This window comes from Gadus macrocephalus, chromosome 14, assembly GCF_031168955.1.
Source record: "Gadus macrocephalus chromosome 14, ASM3116895v1".
NCBI classification, from domain to species: Eukaryota; Metazoa; Chordata; class Actinopteri; order Gadiformes; family Gadidae; genus Gadus; species Gadus macrocephalus.
Window position 1 is genome coordinate 23,665,422 of NC_082395.1, and position 27,205 is coordinate 23,692,626.

The 27,205-nt window shown below is 48.0% G+C and overlaps 1 protein-coding gene across 5 annotated transcripts; it reads left to right on the forward strand.

Moving 5' to 3' along the window:
- Positions 1 to 2,515: 2,515 nt before the first annotated feature.
- Positions 2,516 to 27,205, forward strand: nedd4a (NEDD4 E3 ubiquitin protein ligase a). Of its 5 annotated transcripts, none has more exons than XM_060072341.1 (29): positions 2,516 to 2,746; positions 4,066 to 4,139; positions 4,329 to 4,407; positions 4,504 to 4,542; positions 5,241 to 5,294; positions 12,054 to 12,104; positions 12,375 to 12,436; positions 12,590 to 12,692; positions 13,812 to 13,975; positions 14,160 to 14,277; positions 14,485 to 14,646; positions 14,743 to 14,829; positions 15,248 to 15,367; positions 15,810 to 16,013; positions 16,301 to 16,378; positions 17,407 to 17,461; positions 17,585 to 17,643; positions 17,753 to 17,818; positions 18,547 to 18,776; positions 19,080 to 19,201; positions 19,567 to 19,637; positions 20,210 to 20,305; positions 21,179 to 21,252; positions 22,964 to 23,024; positions 23,281 to 23,340; positions 23,417 to 23,524; positions 23,801 to 23,897; positions 24,029 to 24,101; positions 25,248 to 27,205. In XM_060072341.1, exons 1-29 carry the CDS (start codon positions 2,702 to 2,704, stop codon positions 25,348 to 25,350), a joined length of 2,715 nt encoding a protein of 904 aa, XP_059928324.1. In that variant the 5' UTR covers positions 2,516 to 2,701; the 3' UTR covers positions 25,351 to 27,205. The 5 variants fall into 5 exon arrangements, with proteins under 5 accessions (XP_059928324.1, XP_059928325.1, XP_059928322.1 ...); XM_060072342.1 differs by having other exon boundaries at positions 15,251 to 15,367; XM_060072339.1 differs by lacking the exons at positions 2,516 to 2,746; positions 4,066 to 4,139; positions 4,329 to 4,407; positions 4,504 to 4,542; positions 5,241 to 5,294 and adding an exon at positions 6,744 to 9,429 and having other exon boundaries at positions 25,248 to 25,337; positions 25,368 to 25,506.

Below are 27,205 nucleotides of genomic sequence, written 5' to 3' on the forward strand. Positions count from 1 at the left end.
CGTGTGTGTTTCATATGGTAAAAGAATATGGTTTTGATAAGTTAGTGTATAGTTTTTACAAGAGTGGTTCATTTTGCAAAGGAGCTAAGGTGTTTTGCTAATTGGGTTTGTGATTGTGCTATTCGTGTGTTGGATTTTGCTAAACAAAACAAAACAATCCAAATTGTGTTTATTGTATTGTAAAAAACTAACAACACAACACAATAATTCAAAGAAGGGATACACACAAGCACTCAAATAATGCCAGATATATTAACATTCAGGAAAGAAATATGAATATTTGACGATATTTTCTAGCTCTAGTGCAGCCAACCACATACGGGTGGCTGGCCCTTTAAGTTCATGGCAATCAAATCCATCATCTGAAGAATGGACTTCAAAGTAGCTGGCACCTACCAACAAACAGGTTCACTTGAGCGGTGTCTATATCTCCGATTCGTCCCTGGCCCCCACCAGGGATTCAGGTCCTCAGGGAGCAGATGTTTGGGGCCAGTGAGTTTGCAGCTGAAAGATCGATGACTTCTTTATTATAGATCAGGTGCTTGGCACAAGAAGACCCAGACTACAGGTCCTGCAGCATGTATTTCAACCGGATGGAAATACAAGCTGAAAGTGGCCCACTTGGTTAGTAGAACACAGCATACACCTCAGAGGAGTTAGGGAGCCATCTGACGCCTCCCTCGTACTCCTCCAGTCTCCCTTTGGAGCCTCAGACTCCTAAAGCCTTCCTGTGGAGCCTCAGACTGCTCCATTCTCCCTCTGGAGCCTCAGACTCCTCAAGCCTTCCTCTGGGAGGCCTGGTCGTCACAATGCTCCAGGGCTTATTTTTTTCTCTGCTAATCGAATCACACATCTAATCTAATCTAGATGCGTGTTCCATCTTCCTGTCTGTACTAACATCTGCCCCAGCCCTTCATGATGTATGCGTCCTACTTTTATCCTTGTTTCCAGGGCAAAGTTTAGTTTCCACAAGGAGATAACACACCTTACACATCACATGCTCTGGGAGAAAAGATTTGTATACATAGTCCAAGGTCTTTCCAGGCGTTCCATAGTGACTCTTGAGTCCTGGTCCCGTACGCCTTCTATCTGTTACCAACGTCAGCAGGAGGGCTGGAGGATTTCACAATAACCCCAATACCACAGAACCGCAGTGTTCCCAAGGCAACCCCAGGGGATGAAGAACAACTGGCATAACCACAAGAAACCATAAACACGATCCACGTGTGAGTTTTTCTGGTATCTCTACCGTCAAGGTTTGTATATATAATGTGTAGAATAACCTAAAGACCGGTCTAATCTGAAGCAGAGATCCCCAGCACCAAGACACAACGCAACAGCAAGTTATCTGTTCAAAACGCTCATCATGTGTTGACTGGAAGGAAACAAATGCCATGGTATAATCAAACGTGTGTGTGTGTGTGTGTGTGTGTGTGTGTGTGTGTGTGTGTGTGTGTGTGTGTGTGTGTGTGTGTGTGTGTGTGTGTGTGTGTGTGTGTGTGTGTGTGTGTGGGGGGGGGGGGCACTGCCCAGGAAATGCTTTCCCTCCTTTTTATGGCAAGGCTCCTCCCTCTCAATCCCTCCTTTACTTTCTCCGCCTGCAGTCAATGCAGCCTCCCCATATCATCATGATCCAGAGGCATTCAAAGTGTCAGATTCAACCTTAACATACTGTATTTCCCTGTTCAGCAGTGTGGTTGGCCCACAGCACAAAAGTCAGAGAAAAGTCAGTCCTCAACTCTATAAACTGACTCCATAAAACTGATCAGGATTGAGTTATGATAGAACAGTCTTAGCCAGCTGTCACAAGGCAATGATCTCAGGAGATAGTGGCGTATAACACGTTAAGACACAACCCATAGCACAACCTTTGATTTACCATGTTCTCATTGCGCAACAGGCTAATGTTTGGCTGCTGAATCCTGAATCGACACTATAGTCTGTTCTGTACAATGCCTGTCGATTGTGGAAGAGACAATTAAATTATTATTACATAGCAATGACTTTGCAATTTCAGATTTTGTGACCATATGGTTTTGGAAGCCAGCCATAAATTGAAAGCTATGTAAGATTGTGGAATACTGTAATAATGCTTCCTGCATTATTCCAGGGCTGAAATATCCCTCACTGAATTCACCTCATTTTACTGTTTTCCACCGCAACGTGATCAGATTCTAGTCCATCATGATCTTTCATACTGAATCCAATCAACTAAATGTATATTATGTAAGAATGAGTAAGAATATTTATTTTTATTAGATGTTTATGTGCTAAATGTTTTGTAAGGAGCGACTGATTTGACCAATACAAACATGAAATTATTATGGTAAAATACATCCATAACCTAATTTAGAAACACACTTTGCCTTTCTCTATCCCAAGGGATAGATTCTTGGTGTTGTTCTCAAGTGTAAGTGGTCAGTTTGGGGAGGCCGGCAGATAGCAGAAGGAGGAGGTGGAGCAGGAGGAGGAGGAGCAGGAGGAGGAAGAGGAAGCGGAGGAGGAGCAGGAGGAGGAGGAAGAGCAGGAGGAGGAGGAGGCAAAGGAGGCGGAGGGTTTTGGAAAGGAGGAGTGACGACACAACAAAATTAAAGTTGTTGGTTGGCAGTCAGACCCGTGCCGTAGTGCTCTCCCCCCGGGTCGTATGAGGAGTTGTTCCGCGGTAGTAGCGCAGTAGTAACCGGGCGGGGAAGCGGAGGACATGGCGGTTAACGCTCCAGAGATCCGAGGACTCCAGACCGATGAGGTGAGTTCAAAACGCAGTCTTCAGATCTTCCAGTAATGCAGACAGACAGGCAGAGAGACAGGCAGACAGATAGATGGACAGGCAGACAGACAGGCAGACAGGGAGACAGACAAACAGCTGAACGAAGAGGGATCCCGCCGTCCGGAACAGCCAACCATGTTAGCAGCCACCGCCGCTTCGCCCGGACGCCATTATCGACCCTAAAACTTCCCGCTAGCTGAAGACTAACTGAACCATTTCCGTTAATTAGCCTCAAAACAACCAGAACGACCAAGACCACCAGAACCACCTCGGTACCGGCGGGGAGGACGGAGAGTAACGCCAGGCTGTCCCTGAGCTAACACCTGAGCTAACTCCTTTAGCTCAGGCTGTTAGTCCAACCCTGACAACAAGACAGACATGTTGGACCCTAGCAACAAGACATGTTGAACCCTAGCAACAAGACATGTTGAACTGGACCGCCTTGGGACGCCCTCAGCTGACCTGAGGTTAGCTGTCAGGTGTCAGTGCAGCACGAACGTAGTGCTCCCTCCGTTCACCCCCTTCGGCGTTCACTCCCTTCAGCTGATAGCTCATCGTAGTGGTCACTCCCTTCAGATGAAGCCCTAAAGTAGTGCTCACTCCTTTCACTCCCTTCAGCTCACTCCCAATTAACTAAGTGCTGGGTCCCGTCAGAGGAAGCCCTAACGTAGTGCTCACTCCCTTCACTCTTTTCATGTGAAGCCCTAAGTGTTCACTCTGTTCACTCCCTACAGCTCAAGTGAGTGTTCACTCCCTTCAACTGAACAACGTGTTGACAGTGTGGGCCCCAACCTTTTCTCTTATTGAGGCGCTCCAGATCCTTACCAGGAATTCAAGGCACGACAACTCAAAGTTGTAGGGATGGGTTAAGAACAGTGTTATCAGGATAGTTATTAGCTATTTCACAATATATGGCGGTCAAAAATGCTCATAAAAATCCAGCAACAGCAAAACTTGTTGAGTTTTCATGTTGAGAAAGAACATGTATTTGGGTATTTAGTATAATTAGTAATGAATGAAGTGATGGCCATTTTTTCAATGCTAATGTGAACAGGAACCATGGCTGAGTCCAGTATTATCCTAGCCCTACAGGCTGGCTGGCAGGCTCTGGTCTGAGGAATGTCACGGCCATTCCTCGAAGCCAGACGATAAATAATCAAATACTATGGGAAATATGGTATTAAATACTGCCAAGCTTGGCAGTTATTTATCACTGTTTGTTTGCAGTGTACTTTGTGTATAATGTATCGCTGGTCAATCGTATCATGACACAGATCTGTTCCTTTAATGACGTCCAGGAGGACTCTAGGGTCCTCAGGGTGAAGGTGATCGCTGGGATCGGGCTGGCCAAGAAAGACATTCTGGGAGCCAGGTGAGTTCTAGAGGATGTGTGAGGCTCTGTTCTGTCCATGTGACACCACAGAGCCTTACATTAATGTCACTTTCAACATATATATTGATATTTTATCATCCTTTGCATTGCAACCGCGTAATCACATTCAGCCTCATGGGTAGGTAGTGTTTTGTTAATGTCTGAATATCTTCCTTGCCTTCTGCACAGTGATCCCTATACAAAAATATCTCTCTATGACCCTATCAACGGTGAGCTCACAAGTCTCCAAACTAAAACTATAAAGAAGGTTGGTGACATGTCCAATGGTCCATTCAGAATTGATGGTCATACTGTTACTGGTGGGCACGTTATAATCCACCCCCTCCTCTCTGCGTCCTGCAAGACGCTGCATCCGAAGTGGAATGAAGAGTTCTACTTCCGGGTAAGTTCCAGCATGCATTCAGCAGGGCAATAAAAAACACGTTTATTTTATTACACCCAGTAGCTTTGGCAGGATAGTGGTGGGCAGAGCTGGAATACCAGATCATCTCAGTCCAACACCCCGGCACAATAGTTACGCCACTGTCATAAACCAGCGCTCAGACATCCTGTCCTCCATTTGTCAAATAAAGACTGAGAAGGGTTGGGGTTAGGGGAATGGATTCAGCTACTCAGACCATCACAGCTGATGAAGCTGCACCATACTGATCTGACTGGTGTGTAAAGCCCCAAGCTGTGGTCCTGATCTTCGGGATGGCCTACATTTCTGAATTGGTTAGCGAAATGTGAACATCTGAAAAATGATGGCCACAGGAAGGGCATTGCGTAGTGGATGGCGAATATATCCTTGTTTCACTTCTCAGAAATGATTGTGTGCCAAGGCCCATCGCGCAGCTTCCTGCTCCCCCTGATAAGAACCACTAATGGGGCACTTCCAAAACAACCATTAGCCCTTTCTTTTCATCCACTTCAGTTTGGAGGGCAAAGCCTCTATCACATCATTTATTTTACCGTCTGTAGGTTTTCTCAGGAACTGTTGGTTTTCCAGTCGTTAAAACAATTCGGAATAGAAAAATGGAAAATCCCTTTGAGTGGACCAATCATTGCCTGGTTTGCCTTAGTTTATTTGTTGTTTTGCAGGTTCATCCAAGGAAGCACAGACTGCTGCTGGAAGTGTTTGATGAAAACCGTCTGGTAAGTTTTTACCTGTAATGTTATGTGATACATTTCCTGTTATTGTATGTACCAACAGAAGAGGCATTAAGGAAGTACTTTTTGGAGTTTGTTGTTACAAAATGAATACTTTTGTGTTCATAACTTCACTGTCGCGGTCCTTGATGGCGGATGCTATACTAAGGGCTATGCTTTAAAATAGGGTGAGATGGGGAATGAGTTATTCAACTCCATAGACCACAGGCGATGTCTGTTTACTTATGGAGTGTATTAATATCTCGGTCCTGAATTACAAACAAACAAAGTATGGGACCTGACCTTGCTTGAACGCAAAGCGTCCCGTGGCAATGGATACCACAGAATCAAGAGTTTACACAGCCTCCGAATAAAGGATTAGAAATGAATGGGGGGGGGTATTCTTCAGAAAGGGCAGATGAAATATGGAATATTGTAGGGTTTATCCTCATATATATGTACCTTTACTCTAAGTCTTTCACTGATACCAATTTTCCAAACAAAGCATTTTTAGTTGTATAGTTATTGTCAGAAACTGCTGTTCTAGAATGATTGGATGAGTTGGGAATGCTGCAGGTTTTCCACCGCTAAAGGGTTTGTTTGCTGGAGTTCACATTAGCAGGCCACATTAAAAGCAATGGTGACCTTTCCGGGGTATAATAGCTCCTATGAAAGTCAAGGCTTAAATAGTTGCATGGAGGTTGTCTCAGATTTCAGCAAATACAGGCTGTATCTGTGTACCGTACGTGTGTGTTTGAGCGTGCCGTGTGTTGTGTGACCCTAACAGAGAGAATCACCCTTATTATGGCCTCACGTATTTGATGTCGCTGGAAACAATTAACACCTTGTTTCAGGGACGTTTAGATATGGGCCAAGCTAAACCAAATGTTTATAGTCAACTGTTTACCTTGCTCCGTTCAAACAATGAGGGTTCAGATATCAGAGGCGTTCATTCAATTCAATCAGGGCATTTATTCAAACAGATTAAATATATAACACATTTAGTTCTAGGAATACAATTAACCTTATTGTATTCCTCTCTATGGTGCAACCTTAACAGTGAAGTATGGATTGCTTTAAATGTCCATTGCTTTTGATGACGGATTAATGTGGCCTTCATCGCTTAAGTTACTATCGCCAAATCGATGAGAGAAGAGTATATTTTATAGCATTCTTCATTTAGAATTCTTTGAATAACCTACTGCTGAAAAAGAAAATAAATAGGGGTCAGTCAGTCATTTACAGTGTTCAGTTTCCTGTTTCATTGGGTCAATATTCGCTTTGAGTTTGAGGCCAAAGCTGAATACTATTGACGCAAAAAAATAGGAAATGGTTAAGAGAGTCCCTTATCCAGCTAAATGTATTTCTGTATATTTTAAACACTTATGGTAAAGGAAGCAAAATATATACATGTATTTTGCTTCCTTTACCATAAGTGTCGGACATCAAGTATTGCATCTATTGTATTGTAAAATGTAATCTATACATCAGGTATTGATGTCCGATACAAGGCAAAATAAGATTGTGCTTCAACGAATAGAAGGTAAAATAAGACCATGCAGTCTTCAACCAATACAAGGTGAAATAAGACCACCCTCAACCCATAGAAGGTAAAATAAGACCAGAGTTTAACCAATACAAGGTAACATAAGACCATGAAGCTTCAACCAATAGAAGGTAAAATAAGACCACCCTCAACCTAACAAAAATAGGGGGTGGGAGAGTTCACCCGCGAGGGTTCGTGAGTCATCTACATTTCCTGGTTGAACTACTTATCTCACATGAATATGACCTGGTTGAAGGCCAACAGCAACGTCCTGAAATAGCCCGGCCCACACAAAACAACACACTACACCTAAAAGAGGTGGCTGGCTAACGAGCGGGGCGCGGAGGCTGAAACCAGAACTGAGTGTTACATCAGGTGTCACATCACAGGTGACAGGGCTTATCACGTTATCTCCCAGAGCGGCCTCCTCTCCGGTCTCCGTGCCGTCCGGAGGCACACATGACCTTTGTACTGTAGGTATTGCTTTTGTCCCGCTCCGGGAAACCCAAGGTAGCTCTGTCCTGAGGTATGTATGCTTGGGGACAGGTTTGATATCAGTGGTGCCCCTGCATACTCTTTATTTGACCCTGTGAAACTGTATTATGAATATGATTACCGGTAACATAATATCTTTTTTATGATTCTTATTCTCCCTATTATTGTCTTTAGTGTTATGAGGGTTTCTTAACGCTCAGTTTGATATAGAATGATGTTTAAAGTCGTTCCCATGATTTCCTGTAACTTAATACCAGTGGGTAAAAATATTTGTGGAGGCACGAAGGAGAGGAAACATTAGAAGCATAGCTGCAGTGGTAGGAAGTTGGGTTTTGAGTGAGTGGTCTGCAACAGACAGTTCAGCCGAGCGGCAGGCTGAGATGCAGAGTAGAGGACTGCCGGCTTGTTTGTGAGTGCGGCTGTTGAGAACGGCAGAGAGAGAGAGAGATTATACCGGACTGGCAAGAATCCAGCGGAACAGTTGCAACAAGGCTCAGGCTGGCCTTTATCGAGTGTGGAGCCGGGGCAGAGCGGTAGGAGAGCCAGTGGAACCGCCGTTGTACAGCAGAAGGATCTCTGGAACTACCTCAGGAAAAAGCCTCCATGTAGGTTATTTTCTTCCCTAAACACAACCTGATCCGACAGAGAGACCCTCAGCCTGAACAGGATTGTATCTGGTCGGATTGTACTCCTGGGAATGACCGTACTCCCAGAGCAGAAGTCAGAAGACGTTCTTTGCTGCTCTTTTGTTTTTCACTAGCATGTTTACCATGCCACGCTTGCCGCTGTCGCAGGCATTCGAGAGTTAAACTGATGGCAGCCCGGCTCCGCATGCAATTTGGGTCCCGGAGAAGCCACACAGACCCTCTGTCAGAGACCCTGCTGGGCGGCCATGGGGCGGAGAGGGAGGCTGGCGTGGCGGCGTGCAGCCGGGCGGAGAACCTAGCACACAGCTCGGTCCGCAGGAAGGTTACCCCCGTGTTGTCGGATTACAGGAACCCCCAGCGCTACTCCTCCGTCTTCATCCCCAAGTGCAACAGCGGAGGATGTAACAAGAAGAGCACCCTGCAGATCTCGCTGCACCCGTCTGGGCGGCCCGCCGGTGAACCCGAGAGCAACGGAGAGGACGTGGAGCCGGCCGGCGGGGAGGTGGGAGCAGGCAGCGGCTCTGACGGAGGCTCGTGTAGCAGCAGCATGGCCAGCGACGCCGGCTACTGCAGCAGCACCAACATCTTTGAACCCGAGGCCTCGGAGCACCTCAGGGCCGGCCGGGAGAAAGGCGTCCTCTGCCGGAAGCACAAGGTGCCGCTGCGGCGCTGCTCCTCGCTGGTCCTCTTCTCCAGGAGCCCCTGCAGCACGCCGCCCGCCTCGCCCGTGACGCTCCCGGCCGCCCCCGCCCTCCTCGCCACGCCGGGCTCCCTCACTCCCCAGTGCGGGCTGAGAAATGCGAGCGAGACCTTGCAGGAGAACCAAGAAGCGGGCTCCAAGATGTCCAGCTGCACCTCGCTCCGGCTCTCCAAGGCCGGCTGTTCGAGCTCCGAGTTCAGGGACGCCAAGCGCACGGTGCAGCTGAACCTTCCCTCAGCGGACGAACCGCAGTGTGGACGGGAGGATGTGAGCGAAGCGCTGAATCACCCGTCTATATTAGACCTGCCAAACCGTCACTCCAGCAGTGTGCTGCTGCACTTCGCCCACCAGAGACCAGCGATGCCTGGGAAGGGAGCCATGAGCAGGGCGAGGGTCAACGTGGAATACCCCCCTGGGCTGTACCCCGCCGCTCAGCCCGGCTGTGAACCCAGCCAGCGCAAACTCTACCGAAGTACCTCGACCTGCTTGCCCCCTTCGGCTAAGTTGTCAGAGAGGAATCCCAAAGTGGCTGCCAGGGAGAGGGAGCAGGAGCCAGCAGAGGGGAACCAGTGGCAGCGCACCATTCAGAGGAGCTTTTCCCTGGAAGTACCCTACACGGGAAAGCCGACAGCACAACATGTGCATATTCATTTATCTCCGTGCCCTGGGGCTAGGGTAACCACTGCTGTAACTGAGCTGAAGCCTGCTCACAAAATGGATCATATTGTTACCAGCCGGGATCACAACATGAAGGTGAGCGGTGTGTTTCTGCCAGGGATCACGACTCGAGAGCAGACGACCACAGGAAGACAGACACATGTTAACAGCTGTGTTCAGGTGGGCGTATATTGTTCCAAATGGGTTCCCATAAAAAGGAACGCAATCAAATATATAACAAATATTAGTCCATCCATTTAAGGTTAAGGAATAGGCTTTTTACTCTAAAGAATTATAATAATATAAATGTAAATGCTATGAATTCTTTTATGGTTTAAAACAGGGTTTATCCAGATAGAAATAAGGTCAGATTGACACAGATGAGCTTGCGAGGGTTAGAAGTTTACTGGCTTCTCATCAATAAACTAATTTGAATGAACATGTAATGTTTAGCGGTTAATGTTGTCGTCCACATACTACCATAACCAGCTCTGCTTACTATTGCCTTTGCCAGTAAGTGCTGCCTTACAGTCAAACGATCAGATAGGTTGATGAAGACCATTAACTACCTCTGTGGACATTGGACCAACATTCAAGTACTCTCAGTAGCAATAGTTATTCCTTCGCCCACTGGTTACCAATAAAGAAGGACAATCATTAATACAACAATATAAAGTCAATATTGTTGGAATATGAGTTGATTATGTCTGCACACCGGCTTATATTCCAAGAAGTAATGTATTTGTATTATTCTGTTAACGCTCAGAGTAATCGCCCTAAGTATTTCCCGGGGCTATTAATAGACGTGGGGACAGCAGTGCTCCTCCTGATATAAATAACCTCTGAAATATTCCCCCCGACTCCACCGAGTCTAGTACCACAGCAGGTCCCAGCGCCTCACATTTAACAGCAGGGCCCAGCGCCTCACATTTAACAGCAGGGTCCAGCGCCTCACATTTAACAGAAGGGCCCAGCGCCTCACATTTAACAGTGTCATACTAGAGCAGTAGGACAGGCATGCAGGGCCACCATCTGTGGAGCAGAGAGGAGGGCGGAGGGGAGGGAGGAGGGGAGAGGGCAGAGGGGGAGAGAGCAGAGGGGGGAGGGCAGGGTGGAAGAGGGGGGAGCAGGGGGGAGAGGTGAAGGGATCAGGGAAGAGAGCAGGGGAGAGGGGGGAGGAGGGGGAGAGAACAGAGGGGAGCAAGGGGGAAGAAGGGGAGAAGGCGGGGAAGTATGGGAGAGAGCAGGGGAGAGCAGTGGGGCTGATCCTTCCCAGTAGGACAGCGTGGTGCGTTACGTCGGGCCCCATGCAAGGCGGTGTTTGTGAAGAGTCAGATGACCGCCTCCGTGCCGTATCTCCCCCCTCCTGTACTTAGCAAGAAAGACAGTATGCTCCCTGACAACAATGCAGCCATCAGACAAATCAGCCCCGTTCGGATCTTCAGAAAGTCACAGTAACAGCGTGTACGCTGTTACTGTGACAGGCTTCATCCAGGCGTTATTATTCATGACCATGCTGTTCTCCTGAGCACCTCCACGACTCATCCTAGAACAGACAACAGGAGGGCCAATGGAGAGACAAACACACCAATACCTCGTCAGAATCACTGATATTGCAACCAAATATCTCCCCGCCTTAGGAAACGGTCCGATCATTGTTTCTTGTCGGTCAGGAACCACACACCTTGCATGGACAGTATCATCCTTTTTTTTTTACAAAAATAAGGTTGCCTGACTTTTTCACCATAATTTCCCTGGCAGTCATGGGAAATGTAAATCTTTGGTCTCTAAAGGTCTTCAAACGTCACTTTTCCTGCTCTGTGTATTCCAACCGATTAGGTTGTGATTGGGACATGACTGTGTGTTTCATTTTATTTATTTATTTTTATCTCTGCCATTGTGTTTCAAAGGCGGATTGCTAAACCCTTATCACACAGTGAAGTCTGTTCTTTGCACAGCCCCGAATCAGTAACCAAATCAGCGATTGTGTTTGTTTTTGATCATTTTGAGCGTTACTGTTTGCACTTCCACTTCCTGTTTTATTTCCAGCCATAACACTGTACGATATTAAGTGTGGCCAATGAAAAAATGAAATCCTAATATAGAATATTAAGCACCAAAACCTACAATCTGTCACAGTCTCCGCTCTCTGCGTGCTCCGAGTCGGAGGAAGGAGACACCGATCATAGCCAGCCTGACGCGGGGTAACCGGAGACCAATGCTTGCTTAGTAGAAAAGGAAAACTGTGAAAATGCAACAACTAATCCAGGAATCGGAGCAGGTTGTGCTCCTCCTTTCCCCGAAGTCGACTCTCCCGAAATGTTCCAAGAATCTCGGTTAGAGGCTCTCCCTGGCTGATGGCTTACAGGGCTCGTAGCCTTGGCACAGGACTTGGCTAACATTAACATCAACAGTAAATCACGGCCAAATCGGGAGCTGATAGCAGCAGACATCAGGGTAGCAGGACTAGGAACCCACCACAGTGGGTGGGGTCATTAGTCGGCAAACTCATCAACGGGAAACTCATACTGACCCCTATGGACAGGATTCAGTGCGGGGTGGCTAAAGGTGGCTCGCACCAAAATAACACTGCCGGACCGACGTACGGGCATGACTCACAGTTGAGCAGTTGATTAAACCTGTCCCGTCCAGTCATGTGCTGGTGAGTGTGTTTGTGTAATTATAAGTGTTTGTCATGCTCTGACCCACCCTCTCTGCAGACGCGCGATGACTTCCTGGGCCAGGTGGATATCCCTCTACAGCAGATACCGGTGAGCCCCGCCCCTCTGTGATTATGTTCTTAGGACATTAGCTTCACCTCGAAACACGTCAACATCTCTTGGTCTGTCCCACTTCACCACCGTGCTTTTAAAGACGGTCAATCATGTCAACATCTTCCTTCCTTTTTATATTAAAACAAGGAACATGCTTAATGTTTGTAATATTTGGATAAAAACAGTTTAAACATTATTTCCATTATGTGTTAGTGCATACCGGCACGTAACCATGGAAACCAAAGAGTTTATTCTCTCCTTTTCCAGGTTGAGAATCCCAATGAGGAGCGGCCGTACACCTCCAAGGACTTTCTGCTTCATCCGAGAAGGTTTCACTCCTCTACTCACACTCTGTGTTCATAACATTCATTCTTAGTACTTTCTGTTACTATTGCAATAGGGCATGTCCTGGCTTGGGTTGGAGCTGTCATAATGATGCCAACTTTAAAATGATGACTTCTTTCTCCGTAACATTTCTGCAGCCACAAGTCCAGGGTCAAAGGTCACCTGCGGTTGAAAATGACCTACTTACCCCGGACGCCTGGCTCAGAGGAGGAGCATGCAGACCAACCTGAGAACATGGACGTAAGACTGCATCACCGACCTACCTGATCACCCGCCCAACTAGCTAGCTAGCTAACTAACTAGCCAGCTAAATAGCTAATGAACTAGCTGCTCCCTCCCCAGCCTTCCTAACCCTGTCCCTAGCCTTTAACTCCTCTCCCAGTGGAGATGTACTGTGTTGTACTGGTTGTAAAAAGGCCAGGCCAGTGTAGAAGCTGAGGTGTTCTGCTCCCCTTTTTTTTGTTTACCTCACCCCTACCGTATCCTTAATGACCTGGATTTCAGTTATTCTGTGAACAGAAGTGATCTGTGGTTGTTTTAATACGTACCGGTTTGCTCTGGGCTAAACCTTCGTGCAGAAGCACATCTCTGGTCCCTGAACTCCCAGTAACGCAGACAGACTGGTTAGACCAGAATGCTGTGGAATTAAGTGTGAATCAAGACTGGTGTGGGCTCGTCGTCAAAACCACTTCATAGGAGTTATTATGGGATGGAATCAGGGCATGTGATTCAATGTCTTATTTCCAACACCAACCAGAGAGTCCTCAGATCAAAGAACTTACGAGTAAAAAACTCAAGACACACTTGTTCATAGGTCACCTAGACTCTGCATAGCCTGCTTACACCCCCACCCCCTCCCACCCCTTATTGTATGTAGTACGTCCTGGAACTTAAAAATAGTACTTAGCATTGTGTAGCGTCTTATCCTAGCTATCTTTGTTGAAGACGGGGAATGGGTTTGCCTAGTGATTGCTAGTGCTTGGAACTTGGTTCTAATTGAACATCCTTAATGTACAGACAAAGATATATTGTTGTTTCTCTTTCTTCTGACAAATGGACTTATTTTTAATCGCTTTGGATAAAAGCGTCTGCTAAATGAGTTGTGTCTCACCGGTCTCTCTCTGGTCTCTCTGGTCAACCCCTGGTCTCTCTCTGGTCTCTCTCTGGTCTCTCGTTTGTCTCTCTCTGGTCTCTCCGGTCTCTGGTCTCTCCCTGGTCTCCCTTTGCTCTCTCTCGCTGGTCTCTCTCTGGTCTCTCTGTGGTCTCTCTGGTCTCTCTCCTTGTCTCTCCCTGGTCTGTCTCTGGTCTCTCTCCGGTCTCTCCCTGGTCTCTCTCTGGTCTCCCCCCACTGCACTGCAGCCTGGCTGGGAGTTCCTGGAGGGCCAGGACATGTCGGGGGCCGGCCACCAGCACCTGGTGCCCGCCATGCCCCCCGGCTGGGAGGAGCGGCAGGACAACCTGGGGAGGACCTACTACGTCAACCACGAGAGCCGGACCACCCAGTGGCACCGGCCCACCGCAGGGTAAGACCCCCCCCCCCTCCTCCCTTAACTCTCACCCTGCTGGACCTGCACCTCATCTGGGAACTCATGGGTCGTGTGTGTGTGTGTGTGTGTGTATGTGTGTGTGTGTGCGTGTGCGTGTGCCTGTGTGTGTGCGTGTGCGTGTATGTGTGCCTATGTATGTGTGTGTGTGTTGTGTGCACAGGGACAGCGAGGGGGACACCCAGCGAAGACAGGACATCAACATGGAGGCCCAGCACGCCTTCACGGCGCGGAGACAGATCTCCGACCACGAGGAGAACGACCGGCGGGACTCTCCTGACGTAAGTCCCTCAATTTTATCCTTTAAAGAAGGACGTTTGACACCTTTTAATGCTGACGGATCACATTTTGATTAAAATCTCCAAAGCAGCAAAATAAAAATAACATACAAAATATACATTTAGAACAGTACTAACATTATGTCAGAGTCGCAGTATGAGAGGGAGCTGTTCCTGGTTCTCATGTCAACGTTCCTCTGTCCCCCCCAGAGCTGGGAGAACACGCTGTTCGAGGAGTCCTCGCCGTCCTCGCTGTCCCAAAGCACGGGCCACTACTCCCGCCCCGGCGCCGACCTGCGGCCCGCCTGCGAGGAGCTGACCCAGCTGCAGATCACCGGTGTGCCCGCGGCCGAGCGCCGCACCTCCCAGACGGTACGGGCCGCACGGCGCGGCGTCTGAGTCGGTTGATACAAGCGCCGCCACTGGAGGCCCTCATGCTAACGTGTGTGCCCCCCCCCCCCCCCACAGGATCACGCCGCCGCGCACTCCAGCCATTCCAGCCGCAGAGCCAGCGCCCCGGCACTGTCCAGCGACGAGTGCCCGGCCAACCCCGCGGTGAGTGTGAGGTGTATCTACAGGGGGTCTCCAGGAGTCTGACCTGGTCCTGAGTGTGAGGTGTATCTACAGGGGGTCTCCAGGAGTCTGACCTGGTCCTGAGTGTGAGGTGTATCTACAGGGGGTCTCCAGGAGTCTGACCTGGTCCTGAGTGTGAGGTGTATCTACAGGGGGTCTCCAGGAGTCTGACCTGGTCCTGAGTGTGAGGTGTATCTACAGGGGGTCTCCAGGAGTCTGACCTGGTCCTGAGTGTGAGGTGTATCTACAGGGGGGCTCCAGGAGTCTGACCTGGTCTTGAGTGTGAGGTGTATCTACAGGGGGTCTCCAGTAGTCTGTAGTCTCCAGTAGTCGGACCTGGGCTTCAGTGTGAGTTGTAGTCTACAGGGGGTCTCCAGACTGACCTGGTCTTCCCCCCCAGCAGCTGCCTGGGTTCCCTGAGCTGCCATCAGGTTGGGAGGAGAAGCTGGACAGCCGAGGCCGACGCTACTATGTCAACCACAAGAGCCGCGTCACCACCTGGACACGCCCGCTGGTGCAGGTAGGGAGCAGCCTCCGGCTGTGGGGGTACGGGCCTCAGAACGTTCCTTGGACCTCCTTGAGGATGGAAGGCTTTTGGTTATGACTAGCGATGCTCTTTGGTTCATATCAGTTTTAGTTGGTTTTTGTTCCTCAAAGATTTCTGCTTGGTTCTCTTTGGCGACCCCTTTGGTGATAAGTGGGTGTTACAACACCAAGTCTGTTGATAGTGCTGCCAGGGGAAGGGCTTTCATCAGTGGGCCCGAAGCTCAAGCACCTCTTTGTCTCCATGTTCGGCTGTAGATGGCGACTAACTAGACTTAATTGGTTTAAATGTAAATCTTTGAGATTACAACTTTAAGCTACTCAATAATTTGATCCAAAACCGCTTTTTTAACCTGTCTTCGGACCAGCCCGAGAGACTCATTCCTATTGCTTGGTCAAAAATCGTATCATTTTGCCAGGTGACATCGGAGGCAGCAGCGCAGAATGCCTTGCCCCTGAGCCCCTCGGCAGGGCAGCCCGGGGCCCCAGAGGGCTCGCCCCTCAACTCCCCCGGGCCGGAGAGAGCCTACGAATGTGGCTTCATGCCCGCTGGCTGGGAGGTCCGCAGCGCCCCCAGCGGAAGACCCTTCTTCATCAACCACAACACAAAGACCACCACCTGGGTGAGTAACACGGCATTAAACTACAGCCTGGCTGAGAGAGTAGAACATAGCATTAAACTACCACGTGGGTAAGAGAGTATATCATTAAACTACCACCTGGGTAAGAGAGTATATCATTAAACTACCACCTTGATAAGAGAGTATAACATAGCATTAAACTACCACCTGGCTATAAATAGTATACATTATAATATATAATATTGGAGTATAATATTATGAAGAAACTATCCTCATTAAACTAGCACCAGGTTCAGAGACTATATCATTATGATGTGCTGGTGTTCCAGGAGGACCCCAGGCTGAAGATTCCAGTGCAGATGAGGAGGAGAGTTTCACTGGACCCAACAGACCTCGGCCCCTTGCCGGTAAGTCTCCGATGGATCGTGTTTCCAGTAGGGATGGGCAACTATAGTCGAATAGTCTGAGTCACGTAGAAAATCGAATAATGAATGCGACTATCGTTATTTATGACACGGCTCTTCTCAATGCTGTTGAACTCTCCGTTCACTTGCATGGGCCTTCACAACTTCCGGTGGTGAATCCTTTTTTGATAATTCTTCGTTGCTAAGCATATAATGAGCGTGAAAGTGGATTTATTTTTTTCTGTCGTATCACTCCGCAAGTAGTCCGGTAACTTCAACCCCAGCATCCTCGGTTGCTAAGCGACGTCAACGTCTTTGGCGGGCTATTTCTCTGCTGATCAACACTACGAATGCTGGTAACAAATATATTGTAAAAAGACACACCACGTGAAGTTATTTTTTTGGCCATAGTTTCCATATGCTAAAGACGTGTCTAGTTCACCGTCATGCAGGCTGTGTTCATTAAAATAAATAGCGATCTGTTTTCGGCGCATGTAGGCCTATCTGCCTAAGCCCACGTTAAAATAATTTTGATGTTGAATGTTGATGGCGCAGTTGTTGAAATAAACAGATTGATTTCATACAAATCATAGAAGCCTCTCCCTGTGTCATTGTGTGTGCGTGTATACGAGGTGTGTGTGCGCGTGCATGCGTGGGGGCGTTCTTGATTGACCGATTTTAGAATATTATTCGAATAGCAGCGGATATCGAATAGTATTTTTTCCAGAAATGCACACCCCTAGTTCCCAGAGGGCAAATCACTTGGGAGGGCGTATTTAGGGAAGGGATTTCATTTGATTTATTTAATTGTATCAGAAAAGTCTTACACACGTTGAAAAATATCAAAAACACAATTGAGGATAGAAAACAATATGAGGGAATATGGATCTGCGGTCCCAAAAAGGGATAATATGATTTGATTGGTTTACAGTCTCATGTGTGGATGTGGATATTGGTTGTATGTTATTACACAGTGCATTTGAAAACGTCTGTAGTCCAACACCTATGTTTGATACAATTCTGATTTGTAGCCTGGCTGGGAGGAGAGAGTCCACAGCGACGGGAGAATCTTCTACATTGATCACAGTAAGACATCAGCACAACATCTGATCAGATCAATAAGTGAATCAATGAACTGATCCCACTGGGATGAAAGCATCCCAGTCATTCCGGACGTTGTAAATAGAGACATTATGTTGTGTTCTCCAGACACAAGGACCACACAATGGGAGGATCCCCGATTACAGAGCTCTGCCATAACAGGACCCGTAAGTATTGATGACCTCAGCATCTATAAATAAGCAATTGTGATCAGGGGCCGGTGCTAAGGCGGTGACGGATTGGCGGTAACAAGAGCCTGTTTCCTGTGTCCTGCAGGCAGTACCGTATTCCAGGGATTACAAGCAGAAGTATGACTACTTCCGCAAGAAGCTGAAGAAACCGGTAAAGTTCACTTCAGGATCCTCTCGTGTTCCTCCAGTACGACCTTCTAACGAGGGGCTGCGCCATGTTGGAAAAAAATCCTATTGGGATATATTGTCTTTTTGCAATGAGTATTGCGTGATGACAAAAAAAATATACAGGCCGATATATATGTAAAAACAATTACAATCATTACAATTAGGGCATTTAGCAGACGCTTTTATCCAAAGCGACTCACATCGGTTGATACACACATTTACACACTGGCGGCAGAGTCAACCATGCAAGGCGACAGCCAGCTCGTCAGGAGCAGTTAGCACTCAGCTAGGAGGAGCTGGGGATCAAACTAGCAACCTTTCGGTTACAAGACAATTGCTCAACCTCCTGAGCTAAGCCGACCCAATAACTATCTATATTAGATTATTATTTTTTTTCATTGTATAATGATTGGGGTGATTTTGTAGCGTTATACTCTCATTATACAGAGCTCTATGGTGGCGCATTAAATGGGGAAATAAATGAGTTGTTGAGCTTTTGTTGTGGGAACAATTGCAAGGCATTCTCGACAAAGTGTTTTTGGTCAACGTCGTCTTTCCTGTAACCAGATAATCGCGATTTTGAATCGAATTTCGAATGTGGCAACTGCTATCCGATAACGCTACATGGTGCAGCCTTAGTTCTCACGGTCGGCTCCATGGAGCTGACCGCCTCCCCCTGACCCCCTCCCCACTGACCCCCCCTCCCTCCAGGCGGACATCCCAAACCGTTTCGAGATGAAGCTGCGGCGCAGCGCGGTGCTGGAGGACTCGTACCGGCGCATCCTGTCCGTGAAGCGCGCCGACTTCCTGAAGGCGCGGCTGTGGGTGGAGTTCGAGGGAGAGAAGGGGCTGGACTACGGGGGAGTGGCCAGGGAGTGGTTCTTCCTCATCTCCAAGGAGATGTTCAACCCTTATTATGGGCTGTTTGAGTATTCCGCCACGTGAGTCGACCCTTTCTCTTCCTGTCTTTTGTTGGTGTCTCCTGATCCGTTTCTCAGGCGCTTCAGCGTTTATATTGTTTCATATTTGTATTTGTTTGCCAACTCATCCTTTGGATGATAACTCAATTCTGAATGTATCTGTAGCAGATGTGAGAAACCACATCATCTACCGCTACCAGGACAACAAAGATCTTATTTCATACGCTAAACCCTGAGTCATTGTTTTATTACCCTGGATTAGCCTCTCAGCTCCCTGACACACGATACCGCTGAGCTCCTCGTTTAAACCCCCTCTGCCCTCAGGGATAACTACACCCTGCAGGTGAACCCCAACTCAGGCCTCTGCAACGAGGACCACCTCTCCTACTTCAAGTTCATCGGTCGCGTCGCCGGCATGGCGGTCTACCACGGCAAGCTGCTCGACGGTAAGTCGGCTGGCCTCCGCTCTAAGCATGCTAGCCTTATCAAAATACTGCTAGACTCAGCACACACATTAATCTTTCTATTTGTTTGAGTTTGGTTTAAGATAATCATTATTAAAAGTCTCCTCACAGTATTTCTCTGACAGGGTGTAACGTCTCACTGAGGTAAATACGTTCCTCGTCTCCCGTCTGACAGCCAGAGGAACATCGCCCTTATTGAGTTAACGATAATCATCTGTAATCACATGTTGCAGAACAGCAGCTGTAAGCCAATCATCCCCTGTCTCTCCTCCCCCTCACTTCCATCTGAGGCTCAGGGGGCCACCTACAGTCCAGCTGACTAACACTGTGTCTCCTCTCCTCTGAAGCCTTCTTCATCCGGCCGTTCTACAAGATGATGCTGCAGAAGCCCATCACACTCCACGACATGGAGTCTGTGGTAAGCCACGCCGCCTAACACACAAGTAGGGCTGAACGATGAATCCAATTCAAACCGACATCGCCATGTAATAGAATGCGATATGCAAATCGCATGCAAATTTTTTTCACTGTTACTGTTACTGACTGGAGATCACTAAGATTCGTATTTTTTTTCAATAGTTAAATAAAGATGTTATGATATCAATTCATGCATCAATTTATCTCAACACAGGCCTGGCCCTTAAGGAAAGAGCCGTTTATATGTTGACTGCATCCAATGTTGTGTTGGTCATACTACAGAATGATTTATTGCTTGTTTAGTGGATAATACAGAACATAAAAAAATTAAAACAATTCCGGAGGTGCAGGAGAGTGGTTTGCCAGTTGAGCGGCGGGCGGTCCTAACCACCGCCGCGGTTAATAACGTCCACGGCGACCTACTTGTCAAAATCGCATATTGGTCGAAATAATCGCAATTAGATTATTTCCCCAAATTGTTCAGCCTACTCACAAGGTTTTTGGACACGTCGAGGTCGTGCAGACCTCTGTGGTTCTGGGCCGACTGATAGAGTGTTCCCCCTGTGTCTCCAGGACAGCGAGTACTTCAACTCTCTGAAATGGATCCTGGAGAACGACCCCGCCGACCTGGACCTGAGGTTCACCATCGACGAGGAGCTGTTCGGACAGGTCGGAACGGGTTCTACTGCTGCCTGTTCTGACGCGTTAGAGGATCATGTTGAACAGCTAACTATAGCTGGCTCCATGTTAAACGACTAACTATAGCTAGCTCCATGTTGAACAGCTAACTATAGCTAGCTCATTTTTGAACAGCTAACTATAGCTAGATACATTTTAAACAGCTAACTATAGCTAGCTCCATATTAAATAGCTAACTATAGCTAGCTCTATATTAAACAACTAACTATAGCTAGCTCGATACATCTAACTGTTGCTAGCTCCATGTTGAACAGCTAACTATAGCTCGCTCCATACGGGGTCATCCCTATGTTCCCCAGGTCCTATGTTCCCCGGGTGTAAAGGGTTAGGTTCAGGTTTAGGGTTAGGGTTAGGGTTAGGGTTAGGGTAAGGGTAAGGGTTAACCCTAAACCTAACCCTAACCATAACCAATCGGAGGAGAGACATTCTAACCAATCACAGGCGAAATAGGCGGGACTTGCCCCTACCATCCTACAAAAAAAAGATTTGCTCACCTTTGTTCCCCGGTCACATACAAAGCGGGGAACATAGGACCCGGGGAACATAGATACACTCCCGCTCCATACAGCTAACTATAGCTAGCCCCATGGTGCACCTACAAACAAACAGGTGTCGCAGTTAACTTCAAACATAATTAGTAATAATATATGTAATAATGTGATACTATAATTACTGTAATGAAGATCAAAATAAGAGTTGTTTGCCATTCATTTCAACATGTCAACGCTCGTGATGAGATAAGATGTCCAGACGTCCAGAAGAACCACGCCTTGTAGAGAGAAGGTGTGGTTCTCTCAGCGGTTTCCTGCTCATTAACAAGTCCTCTGGCTCCGCTCCCTGCAGACTCACCAGCACGAGCTGAAGCCCGGGGGGGGGGACGTGGTGGTAACCAACGACAACAAGAAGGAGTACATCCAGTAAGAAACTTTACCTACCCTTTACTAAGGAACACAGAAACACTTTACTAACCCTTTACTAAGGAATACAGAAACTCTTTACTAACCCTTTACTAAGGAACACAGAAACACTTAACTAAGACTTTACTAAGGAACACAGAAACACTTAACTAAGACTTTACTAAGGAACACAGAATCACTTTACTAAGGAACACAGAAACACTTTACTAAGGAACACAGAAACACTTTACTAACCCTTTACTAAGGAACACAGAAACACTTTACTAAGGAACACAGGAACACTTTACTAACCCTTTACTAAGGAATACAGAAACTCTTTACTAACCCTTTACTAAGGAACACAGAAACACTTAACTAAGACTTTACTAAGGAACACAGAAACACTTTACTAACCCTTTACTAAGGAACACAGAATCACTTTACTAACCCTTTACTAAGGAACACAGAATCACTTTACTAAGGAACACAGAAACACTTTACTAAACACTTTACTAAGGAACACAGAAACACTTTACTAACCCTTTACTAAGGAACACAGAAACACTTTACTAAGGAACACAGGAACACTTTACTAAGGAACACAGGAACACTTTACTAAGGAACAGAGAAACACTTTACTAACCCTTTACTAAGGAACACAGAAACACTTTACTAAGCCTTTACTAAGGAACACAGAAACACTTTACTAAGGAACACAGAAACACTTTACTAAGGAACACAGAAACCCTTTACTAACCCTTTACTAAGGAACACATAAACACTTTACTAAGGAACACAGGAACACTTTACTAAGGAACACAGGAACACTTTACTAAGGAACACAGGAACACTTTACTAAGGAACACAGAAACACTTTAATAACCCTTTATAAGGAACACAGGAGCACTTAACTGAGGAACACAGAAACACTTTACTAACCCTTAACACAGAAACACTTAACTAACCCTGGAGGATGTTGAGGAAGGAGGGCGGGGATTCAGGGTCTTCAGCAGCAGCAGAGTTAGAGTTAAAGGACAAATCCGGTGTGAAAGGGATCTGGGATATGTTTAGTATGATAACGAGTGGGAATGTTCGTTTGGTAGCAAAAAAGCGTGTATAGACGCATTCTTAAGTTGGCTGTTTTTAGCCTATTCTACCAAAACAACATTTTATACTCACAATACCATCAGTAGTTCACCCGTCGACGCCATCTTGTCTTTAAGACTCGATAGGTAAATTGACGCACACACAGCTTGTGACATCCGTGAACAACACGCAAGCTCTTTGTTAGCCAATCTACTTATCGAGTCTTAAAAACAAGATGGCGTCGACGGGTGAACTACTGATCTGTACACTTACAAAGTTATCAATGCCTCGTTTTATATGTTAAGACCCTTATTGTACTACCAAAGAAGAGTCGGGCTACTTCTAGCCCTTTAAGTGGTTTAAAATAACGATTTCGTTTTTACCATAACACATACTCCCATCGTTCCAAGTTTATAACGTTTTGGTAGAATAGGCTAAAAACAGCCAACTTAAGAATGCGTCTATACGTGCTTTTTTGCTCCCAAACAAACATTCCAACTCGTTATCATCCTAAACATATCCCAGATCCATTTTTACACCGGATTTGTTCTTTAAGGAGGTTGAAGTTAAGTATCAGTAGCAGTAAGCAGCGTCTGAGGAGGGAACATCTCTATTGCTCCTCCTGACACTCCCTTCCTGTCCTCAGCCTGGTGATGCAGTGGCGCTTCGTGAACCGGATCCAGATGCAAATGACTGCCTTCAAAGACGTGAGTGCTGCTCCTCTTCCTCAGGGTCTGGTCTGAGAGCCGTCAGACTCATGAACTCCTCTTCCTCAGGGTGTGGTCTGAGAGCCGTCAGACTCTAGAACTCCTCTTCCTCTGTCTGGTCTGAGAACCGTCAGACTCATGACCTCCTCTTCCTCTGTCTGGTCTGAGAGCCGTCAGACTCATGAACTCCTCTTCCTCAGGATCTGGTCTGAGAGCCGTCAGACTCATGAACTCCTCTTCTTCTTCTCCTCTTCAGGGCTTCTACGAGCTGATCCCTCAGGACCTGGTGAAGATCTTCGATGAGAACGAGCTGGAGGTGGGTGTGGGGGTCCGGGGGTCGGGGGTCGGGGTTAAGAGGGGGATGTGGGGTTAACTGTCCTCTGCTCCTCCAGCTGCTGATGTGCGGGCTCGGAGACGTGGACGTCAACGACTGGAGGGCGAACACCAAGTACAAGACGGGCTACTGCCCCACTCAGCCCCTCATCCAGTGGTTCTGGAAGGTAACGCCCCTTTCCCACGACACCACTACCCACCACCACCCCACGACAACACCACCCATCCCCAGCAGCGCAGCACCAACTCCATGGGGCTCCCTGTTTGAACTGTGCGTGTGTTTGCGTGTCTGTCTGTCCCTGTTTGTTGTGTGTGTGTGTGTGTGTGTGTGTGTGTGTGTGTGTGTGTGTGTGTGTGTGTGTGTGTGTGTGTGTGTGTGTGTGTGTGTGTGTGTGCGTGTGCGTGTTTGCGTGTGTGTGTCTGTGTGTTTTCCTTGCTTGTAGACGGTGTTGTTGATGGATGCAGAGAAGCGGATCCGGCTGCTGCAGTTCGTGACAGGGACGTCCAGGGTGCCCATGAACGGCTTCGCTGAGCTCTACGGTGAGTCCCTGTGGAGGTTCACCTCCTCTGCTCCTCTGAGACTGCTCATTAGTCCTGCATTCACCTATTAGTTAGTTTCTCCTCTGGCTGATAAGTGTGCTGCTGTATTAACCCTTGACCCCTGACTCTAGGATCCAACGGGCCGCAGCTCTTCACCATCGAGCAGTGGGGAACCCGAGACAAACTCCCCCGAGCACACACCTGGTGAGAGCCCTGACGGGGCAGCAGAGAACCGGCACTCCATACACACAGAACACAGAACTTTCACACACACACACACACACACACACGCACGCACGCACGCACGCACGCACGCACGCACGCACGCACGCACGCACGCACGCACGCACGCACGCACGCACGCACGCACGCACGCACGCACGCACGCACGCACGCACGCACGCACGCACGCACGCACGCACGCACGCACGCACGCACGCACGCACGCACGCACGCACGCACGCACGCACGCACGCACGCACGCACGCACGCACGCACGCACGCACGCACGCACGCACGCACGCACGCACGCACGCACGCACGCACGCACGCACGCACGCACGCACGCACGCACGCACGCACGCACGCACGCACGCACGCACGCACGCACGCACGCACGCACGCACGCACGCACGCACGCACGCACGCACGCACGCACGCACGCACGCACGCACGCACGCACGCACGCACGCACGCACGCACGCACGCACGCACGCACGCACGCACGCACGCACGCACGCACGCACGCACGCACGCACGCACGCACGCACGCACGCACGCACGCACGCACGCACGCACGCACGCACGCACGCACGCACGCACGCACGCACGCACGCACGCACGCACGCACGCACGCACGCACGCACGCACGCACGCACGCACGCACGCACGCACGCACGCACGCACGCACGCACGCACGCACGCACGCACGCACGCACGCACGCACGCACGCACGCACGCACGCACGCACGCACGCACGCACGCACGCACGCACGCACGCACGCACGCACGCACGCACGCACGCACGCACGCACGCACGCACGCACGCACGCACGCACGCACGCACGCACGCACGCACGCACGCACGCACGCACGCACGCACGCACGCACGCACGCACGCACGCACGCACGCACGCACGCACGCACGCACGCACGCACGCTCTCACACACACACACACACACACACACACACACACACACACACACACACACACACACACACACACACACACACACACACACACACACACACACACACACACACACACACACACACACACACACTCGCACAGACACCTAAACACACACACACATCAGCACACACCCCTGACCGGTCTCTCCGTCCCACAGCTTCAACCGCCTTGACCTTCCTCCCTACGAGTCGTTTGAGGAGCTGAGAGAGAAGCTGCACATCGCCATCGAGAACGCCCAGGGCTTCGACGGCGTGGACTAGACCAGCGTGGACTAGACCGGCGTGGACTAGACCGGCGTGGACTAGACCGGCGTGGACCGGCGTGGACTAGGAGGAGGTTGAGGACTAGGAGGAGGTCCCGCGGTCTGCGGCGTCACGCTGAGATTTTGGTTTTAACGTCGGATAAACGTCGGATTGTCGGAGCGGCGATAGAGACGCTGGGGGCGGAGCATATTGGCCTTAACGTCCGGGGTGGAGGAGGAGCACCGCCTCCCTCCAGGGGGGAGGAGCACCGCTGCCCCCCCCCGCTCCCCTCGCGGGACGCTCAGCGACGGGACATCAACCACTACTCTTTCATAAGTTTACAATCGTTTTCTATTCTCTGTAAAGAAATGGATGCTTGGAAAACATAGCTCTTTTTTTTGCTGCCCGTTTTGCTGAAAGACGTTTAAAATAGATATATAAATAGATACGAGCATAGACTTTTATTTGTGTAAATATCAGACGTTTGGCGGAAGGTTTCAAACTAAATGTTATTTTTCTATCCAGGCTGAGTCTCTGAGCTATGAGCCTTCATTGAGCTGTGGTCGAGTTGTGAGTATTTGGTCTTCTTCGTTCTGGAAAAACAACCGTTAGATCGGAATACTTTCACTACACACGCTCTGGAACACTAAGAACCAGGTGGGTGTTGTATGATATCCCCGTCGTAAGTGGGATAACCACTTCTCTCAGATTGTATTCGCTGCACTAAAAAGCTTTTATGTCTCAACGCACGTTCTCTGCTCTATTTAGGTTTCTTTCATGTTAATTTACGTTTACAAAACATTCCAGTTGACTCTAATCAAAGACAAGTAATCACCCAAAATAACATCAAAGTGCGTTTTGCAGAAAATAGCTTCTTTCACTTTCATTCTCAGTTGTGTTTATTAAGACCGCAAATCCCAACCGCTCTTTATCTGCATGGTTCAAAGATGCCAAAAACTAAAAACAGGGTTTCCTTTTTCACTTACTAAACATATCAATGACACCGTGAGGCATTGATGTCTGGAGTTCCACATCCATCTCTACGTTCTTCTGTGTATGTATGTACAGCCCACAGTATTTGGTAAATCCATCCATCAAATCATAAGTAAACAAAAAAGATGTATAGAGTCCACAGTCTATAAGTAACGATATATTCACCACTAGGTAATCTAAGAAGGACCTCACAATGCAAACGGTTTACTCTGACACGCCGTTATATATAATATATATCATATTATAATATTCAGTTAGGACAAGTGGCTGATGTGATGACTGAGAGGTAACCCCTCTGCTAATCGGTATTTGCTGCTGGAGTTCCTGGCGTAATCACCTTCATACGACATTCAGTTATGGGCAGGTGTGTTTGTTTAAGGTCTATTTGGTTGTTGTTGTTTACACCACTTACTCTGTTTACAGGTTGTTAATGAAGGACAATATTATGGGCTCTGTCTCGTCTGTGATAATGCGTTTTATACCCGTGCTTTTATGAAGTGAAGCACTCTTTATACATAGTTAAGTCTTATCTTCCGAACCTTTGCCAATGTAACCACTTTAGCCAGCTTGTGAAAGTTAAACGAAAAAATTGCATATTTGTTGAAACGTTTACATGTTACAAACGTTTCTGTACATGAACAAACTTTATTTTCCCTGAATTTTAAAAGTGAATGAGGCCTTTATTTGTTTTATTGTGGTTGTACTGCTCAAACATGTTAAGTGTCTTTACCCTCATTACTGCTTAAGATCGGATTCGACAATTGAGGATTGATGGCAAAACGCTAATGGATCCACATGTTATTTGTGATTTAGCTACTTCTGCTTTTTCAATATAAGCCAATATGCATTCTTCAAATAAATAAAAGAATGGAACCTAGAA

Excerpts from the sequence above, each read along its gene's own strand:
- nedd4a (XM_060072338.1), top strand. The coding sequence starts at position 8,143 with ATGGCAGCCCGGCTCCGCATGCAATTTGGGTCCCGGAGAAGCCACACA. Across the intron at positions 17,462-17,584 it reads AATCTTCTACATTGATCACA|ACACAAGGACCACACAATGG; the intron begins GTAAGACATCAG and ends TGTGTTCTCCAG. Across the intron at positions 17,819-18,546 it reads GCAAGAAGCTGAAGAAACCG|GCGGACATCCCAAACCGTTT; the intron begins GTAAAGTTCACT and ends CCCTCCCTCCAG.